At 35.6% G+C, this 7,789-nt stretch overlaps 1 protein-coding gene across 1 annotated transcript in view; it reads left to right on the top strand.

The window, feature by feature from the left end:
- Positions 1-1,057, top strand: part of LOC127969166 (paladin-like) — a 35,117-nt gene extending 34,060 nt beyond the window's left edge. The window contains exon 20 of the mRNA XM_052570938.1: positions 580-1,057. Coding sequence (XP_052426898.1) covers positions 580-729 — 150 coding nt within the window. The 3' untranslated portion in view covers positions 730-1,057. The remainder of the gene's footprint in view (positions 1-579) is intronic.
- The last annotated feature ends 6,732 nt before the right edge of the window (positions 1,058-7,789 follow it).

The following is a 7,789-nucleotide window of genomic DNA, read 5'->3' on the forward strand; positions in this document are numbered from 1 at the left end:
TTGACTCGTCCCTCAGTGAATTATTTTAATAATGACACTTAAAACATATGTCCGAAAGAACAGAATAATATGATTCTCTGGTGCCTTTTAGAAGAGTTCAATGCATTGGTCATCTAAAGTCTGGATGATACTGATTTCTCCACAAAGAAAGACTCGTGCCAAAATCACGGAGGCATTCTTCTGCGGCGCGTGTAATACTGTTATACTTAAAGCAAGTAAAATCCAGTTAAACACAACAAATACTATAATGCATTTGAACTTTGGTGACCGTTATTTATGAAAAGTCATGCATTGTGATGTACCTTTATTATGCATGATTTAAAACTTTCAAACTCCATGCATCTAGAAGAGGAACGTTTGTCAGAAGCATTTACATGCATATATGAGCGTTTGTCAGTGTTTGGGAAAGTTACTCCATAAAATAGTAACTAATTGTATTACTTCTTAGTACTTTTTTTAATGCAAAGTAATGCATTGTGTTACTTTGTGTCATATATAATTAGACGGAGAGATAGATGGATGTATAGTTTTGCACAGTGCTGTCCAGTACTGAGTGGACGTTCTCTGACGTGTGTTCAGGTGGCGGCTCGAGCTGGAGTTTATGAGCTGTTGAATCAGTTGGGCTTCTCTGAGTTTGAGGACCTGAGAGACTCAACCCTCGGTCGTCTCCGTCATCGCTGGCAGCAGCAGAACCGGCACGGGCTCCCGTTCAGAGGAGAACTCTTCTGAGAAACCTCTTCATTTGAGGGACGTCCACCTGTTTTTGAGCAGTAGCTGAAGTGTGAAGGACTAGTGATGTTTGAATCTGTGGATGCTCGTTTGTTAGTGTCTTGCATCTATAATCAACCTATTTTTAATTTAACAGGATTCTTTTTTATGTGCATTTAGCTTTAGGTGATTATTTGACGTGCGCTTGCTTGTATAGTTTATACTCTGTTCTATTTTTAACATTTGAAGGCTGCAGGAACTGTGATGTTTGTTTTATAAATGAGCGTTTTTTTATATGAGGAATACTTTTATTATGGCGGTCTCCATTAAAAATCTTCTGTAACAGGAACGTGTTCGTGTGTTGGCTGCTGAATCTGTGACTCAAACTGGTTTAAACAGAAGCTTGAATGAAACAATTTTATTACTGAAGTAAACACTAACTGAAAAGCAATTATAGCTTATTATTTTATTCAGCTAGATTAAAATAAAATTTAAAAAAATGTGTACAGTAAACATGCATTTGAAAGAAATGATAAAAATGACAAAAACCCAACAAAATTAAATTACTTTTTTTTTTAACTAAATCTCATAAGCTATAATAAGATATAATTAGCAGTGATACTCAAAAAAACAGTAGAATGTATCCGAATGATTATTTTTCATAGTTTAAGTGTTACTAACTACAACATTTCTGATTCTCAAACTCAATTAAACAAAGTGTATTAGAGCTTATTCGTCTGGATGAACTTCATCTGAGGAGCTCAGGAGGAAAACACATCCCTCCTTCTCCTTTGGGGTTAGGTACTGCACAAAATATGTATGTTTTAAGTGTGTGAGATCCGGGATGATCTCAGCCGGGAGCTTCTGGTCATCAGCTGACTATGTGCATTCAGTCAAAGTACTAAAGTAATATGGCAATCAAATTTTGCAAATATTTTTGGAAAAATCAAATTCAGTAACTGTTTATGTCATACAGTAAAATAAACAAATAAACAAACAAAAAACCTCGATTTAATTTTAGTTTTTAAATAATTTCCATACTTAAAAAAATTATATATATATATATATATATATATATATATATATATATATATATATATGTATATATATATATATATGCACTTTAATTTTTTTAATAATTACATTTATGTTCCCACATACACAATTATTATGCCAGTTAATCCACCGAGGAATGTCTTTCCTATATATACACATACATACAAATATTGCATATGAAAATCTGAAGTGGAATGCAGTGCATAAGTCGTTTAGACTGTTTTAATTACTGCTTTTATGGTGCATTATTAGCTTAGGGTGCATAAATGATAACAGGATTTTCGTTTTAAGTTGAGCCATTAAACCTTTAAATAAATTTTTCCCACCAGTGTGTTTTTAAATTACAAAGTGTCCAACAGAAGCGCCACATTGGACTACTTTTAACCATTGCGTTTCCGCACATTTAACCATTTATGAGCCATTTTTCCAGGCGTGGAGCTCCAGGCGGTCTTCTGCTCGAGCTGTCGTCATGAGCTCTCTCTCAGTGATGGGTTGTCCTTGTCCCATCTGAGTCCAGTCCACTTCAGTCCATCAGAACTCTGCAGAAACTCCCGGTGTCCGTCAGACACTCGCTTCTCTCCGCAGGTCCGTGCAACTTCCTCCAGCACACCGTTTCCAGTGTACTTCCAGAAGAAAACTCTCGTGCATTGGCTCTCATCACTAGCTATGGATTATATATATCTAATCATGTACTGTACGATAAACCTCTTATTTATGGACTATAAACATGCTGCAAAATCTCTCAAGAGAAGCTGCTTTGTATGAGTTCATATAAATACTTCACGAACTTTTAGCAAGAAAGAACTCAAGATCAAGTCGCCCAAATCGAGTTTCTGATGCAGAAAGGCTACTGAGTGCATGCAAATTTGTGCATGCATGCCCATTCATATGTCTATAAACAGTTAACTTAGTAAGTTTTAATATTTATACTTAATATATAAATATTATAAATAGTAATAATTATTGTGCATGCATATTGCATATATTTCATTATATACATATGACCTTATATAGGCAATATATTTATGTATATACAGTACAGTATATATATTGAGCATGCATATTGCATTACACTCTCTCTCTCTCTCTCTCTCTCTCTCTCTATATATATATATATATATAAAATACAATATGCATGCACAATATAGACCTATTCATGATATTGTGCATGCATATTGCTTAATTTAGTGTATATGTAAGTATACAGGATTTTAATGTTCTGTTTGTTTTTGTTAGAGAATCTCTCCGGTAAGTGGAGAGATGTGGAGAGAGTAACTGTGATGAACTGGTGAGTAACAGCTCACACTCGTCTGGCTGTGTCTCAAAACCCTGTGAGATACCAACCTTGTGTGTTGAAAAATGGTGCATTCTCAACAATCGGTGAAATGAAAACCTTTAGTGCATAAATAGATGTGCATTATGTTTAAAGTCCAGACACCAGGGGAATAGGATTAATCAATAAATAAATATATTGATAAATCAATCAATCGCCCAACATACTGCCCCAGTTAAAATGTTGTTTAAATATGCAAATCAGGCAACATTTAACATACACTAATTTGCATATCTAATGCATAAACCAAGTCAAATGAAATATGAACAAACCCACAGTAAAAGGAATAAAACCCTAAGTTTTAGTGTATGTAAGTGCTGCTGAAGTGGAGAAAAAACTTCTAAAAACTCTTTTGTGTTGTAATTGAAACTTACAGACACGAATAGATAAATGCATTAAAATAAACACTTAAGAGTGCATTTTGGGTCTATATAGCGTATATTCCTCTAGTCTGGAACATCAGACAGTCTAACGAAAATCCAAATAGCCCTGTATTTTAAAATTGATCAGTGCATGAAAAACGGGCAACATTGTAGCATTGTAGCTTTTTTATCTAACATAGCTGCTCTCCAAACAAAAGATAAGAGTTTTTGGGCATGCACAGCATTATTTGGATTTTTGAAAGCATTATTTTGGGGCATCAAATGCTTTAAAAGTGCTGCTCATATTGCATGAAGATGAAGATGGTTTCGGGATGCAATGACTCAAACTGTTGTATAAATCTGAGTTTACTGATTATCCACTTCTCTTCTGGACATGTTCAACTGGCTGTAGATTCCAGTCCTTCCAGCTCTAACCTAATATTCACATGCCCACCAGCTCTGACCATACCTTCACTTCCCTGGTTTGTCAAACTAATAAGGTGTGCCTGTCCCCCTCAAGTCCTTATCCAGGGGTCACAGTACACAAATGTACCTAGAGTATGACAGGATTCATTAATTTGGCAGCTGAAACATAATCAGGACTGTACATCCTGTCCTGACTAGAACAAGAAGAGTTCTGCCTTGTTCTGTTCTCTTATGGAAAAACTTGAGGATTTGTTCGGACTCAAACCTTCCTAAATCTCCCTAAAACACACATGGATTCAGATGACCCTTCTGACCCTTTAAATGTGACTAATTAGACCCTGGATAGTGGCCATTACTCATATCTTGCAGAATATATTTGTCAACAGCCAAAAAAAAAAAATGTAAAAATAATTGTATGGGTCAAAATGATAGTTTTCTTTTATGCAAAAAAACATTAGGATATAAAGTAAAAATCATGTTCATGATGATATTTTGTACATTTTCAACCATGAATATATCAAAACTTAATGTTTGATTAGTAATATGCATTGCTAAGAGCTTCATCTGAACAACTTTAAAGATGATTTTCTCAATATTTAGATTTTTTTTGCTCCCTCAGATTCCAGATTTTCTAATAGTTGTATCTCAGACAAATATTGTCCTCCGAACAAACCACACATCACTGGAGAGATGATTTATTCAGCTTCAGATGATGCATGCATCTAAATATTAGAGAAATTGACCCTTATGACTGGTTTTGTGCTCCAGGATCATGTTAGGAAATGTCTATACTACCGCCGAATAAAAACATTGTGAGACATAAACTAAGGATTTAGAGAAAAAAGTTTGAAATTCAAAATATTAACCAAGAATTCTAGAGACAAAACATCAGAATTGTGAGATGTAAACTCTGAATTGTAAGCTAAAATATCAGAATTGCAAGAAATAAACCCTGAATTCAGATTTTTTTTAAAAAAAGTCATGATATAACCTCAGAGTTCTGGAGAAAATGACAGAATTGCGAGATGTACACTGTTAGAAATGTCTGTAAATTCAACAGTATTTAACTGTAAAATGAACTGTATTTTACTGTAGGACAGTTATACAGCATATTACTGTATTTTAAAGTTACATTTTGGGGAATACCCTCTTGGCGACACTAAATTACAGTATTTTTAATTTACTGTAAATCTAAATACAGTAAAGAAAAAATGAGCGCGAAACCTGACCAATCACAGATCAAGTTTTATTTCCCACTTGGAGAAAGAAGAAAACAAGACACACAGATGCGAAAAGAACCAGTCAGATGCAAAGGTGGGTACAAATATTACTTCTTTTACTTTAAATATATTATATCTTTGGTTTAACTAAAACAAAAATATAAATAAAAAACCGCTGCCACTGAACGGCGCGCAGTCACCTCACATTTATGCTGTGAAGAGAGCTAGAGAGAGTTGTGGTGACACTGTGCAAACATTCATATTTCTTTCCTTTCTTTCCCTTTTTATGAACGTTTCACCGTCAAAATATGGACATTAACGGGTCTCTGCCTTGGGTTTGACCCCACTCCAGGAGCTGGTGAGTGTTCATGTGAACTGTTAGCCGAACAACAAAGCTTTCGTGGATTTAGCTTAAAGTCAGTCGGATTTTTTCCCGCTATTATCGCTTGCTGTTAACTGATTACCCCATATAAATGCACGTCATGCTTGTAGTGCTAGAGTAAAACCCGCAATGTTCGTGTCGTGTGCAAACACTGGCGTCTCTGTGGAGACATTATACGCCTTTATTAATCATGCCAAAGGGCATAAAAACACGGCGAATTTAAGGTTTTCGTGTGCAGTTCCTGAATGCTCATACACTTTCCAAAGCCTCTCCGCCCCTCAGTCTCACATTTAACGTTACCGCAAACACATAAAGTTAAGGAAACTAAACAACCAAGAGAAAAATATGTCTACTTCAAATGTAACATTTGTTCTGTACATCAGCATCGGGAGAATAACATAATCTCGTTCGCGAAAATGCGCCGCAAATGGCACAGAACACAATGGAAATGTTTTCAGGGGACCCCAATAAGTGACGAACCCGACTGTGTACATCCAATGCGCGATCAACGGCTGTCCGAATTCATTCACAGTTTCAAGTGAACCGTATTAGTGGACTAATGTAGAAATGAGTGAATGAGTGTTAAGGGGCGATTTCGGATTTAGGCAACGTAATTTCCTCATTATTTTAACCTGGGATGTTCTCGTGACAAAGCAGCATGGTGTCTATCAGCTTAATAGCTGTACTTAGGACATAAATGTCTTATTTTTGCTGTTAACATAACTGTTGCAAATAAATACATTTTATACAAAAAAAGTTTTCGTAATATGCTTTATTTATCTGTGTGTGTCTCAACTTTAAAAGTAGCTGTTTCATCTTTGGATCCTACATTACCTTACATTTCTTACCTATGAAACTTATTTAAACATAACATTACAATTTTTTTTACAATGTTACTAATGTATAGATTAATATCTCACCCTCATGTTCTTTTTACATTTTTTATATTGTATATAAAGTTGTATGTCATAAATATGTAATCTCTGTATTTTTTGCAAGAAAATAAAAGTAGACGTTGAGTACTAAACATGCTCCATCCGGGTTCGTCACATATTGGGTCCCCTGGAAATATTTCCTTTGTGTTCTGTGCCATTTGCAGTGCATTTCTGTATTTGGTTGTGTTGTGAATATTTGGTTGTTTTGTTAGACATTTTTCACATCAAATGATCTAACTTTTTTTTCTGTTATGTAAAGGTTAAATGATAACCCTGACAACAGCAAGTGCTCCTCAAAGTTCCACGTCATCAGAAGAAGTGGGAAGATGGTGCAAAGGAAGAACTCTGGTCTGAACCCTCATGTATCCTCCTTCATTAAAGGGATAGTTCACCCAAAAAATTAATTCACCCATTAATAACTCACCCTCATGTTGTTCCAAACCCGTGAGACCTCCATTTATGTCCTCTGTCCCTCCATTGAAACTGTGTGTTCGGTCTGCTGTCCATGTCCAGAAAGGTAAGAAAAACATCATCAAAGTAGTCCATGTGACATCAGAGGGTCAGTTAGAATTTTTTGAAGCATCGAAAATACGTTTTTGTCCAAAAATAGCAAAGACTACAACTTTATTCAGCATTGTCTTCTCTTCCGTGTCTGTTGTGAGAGAGAGTTCAAAACAAAGCAGTTTGTGATATCTGGTTCGCGAACGAATCACTCCATGTAATTGGATCCTTTTGAACCAGTTCACCAAATCGAACTGAATCATTTTAAATGGTTCGCATCTCCAATACGCATTAATCCACAAATTACTTAAACTGTTAACTTTTTTTAATGTGGCTGACACTTCTGAGTTCAAACAAACCAATATCCCGGAGTAATTCATTTACTCATAAAGTACACTGACTGAACTGCTGTGAGGAGAGAACTGAAGATGAACACCGAGCTGAGCCAGATAATGAACAAAATACTGACTCGTTCTCGAGTCAGCCACATTAAAAAAGTTAACAGCTTAAGTAATTTGTGAATTAATGCGTATTGGAGACGCGAACAGTATAAAAAGATTCAGTTTGATTTGGTGAACTGGTTCAAAAAGATCCGGTTACATCGAATGATTCATGAACTGGATATCACAAACTGCTTTGTTTTGAACTGTCTCACAACAGACCCGGAAGAGAAGACAATGCTGAATAAAGTCGTAGTTTTTGCTATTTTTGGACCAAAATGTATTTTCGACGCTTCAACAAATTCTAACTGACCCACTGATGTCACATGGACTACTTTGATGATGTTTTTCTTACCTTTCTGGACATGGACAGTATACCGTACACACAGCTTCAATGGAGGGACTGAGAGCTCTCGGACTAAATCT

Source organism: Carassius gibelio, chromosome B12 (genome assembly GCF_023724105.1).
Source record: "Carassius gibelio isolate Cgi1373 ecotype wild population from Czech Republic chromosome B12, carGib1.2-hapl.c, whole genome shotgun sequence".
NCBI lineage: Eukaryota > Metazoa > Chordata > Actinopteri > Cypriniformes > Cyprinidae > Carassius > Carassius gibelio.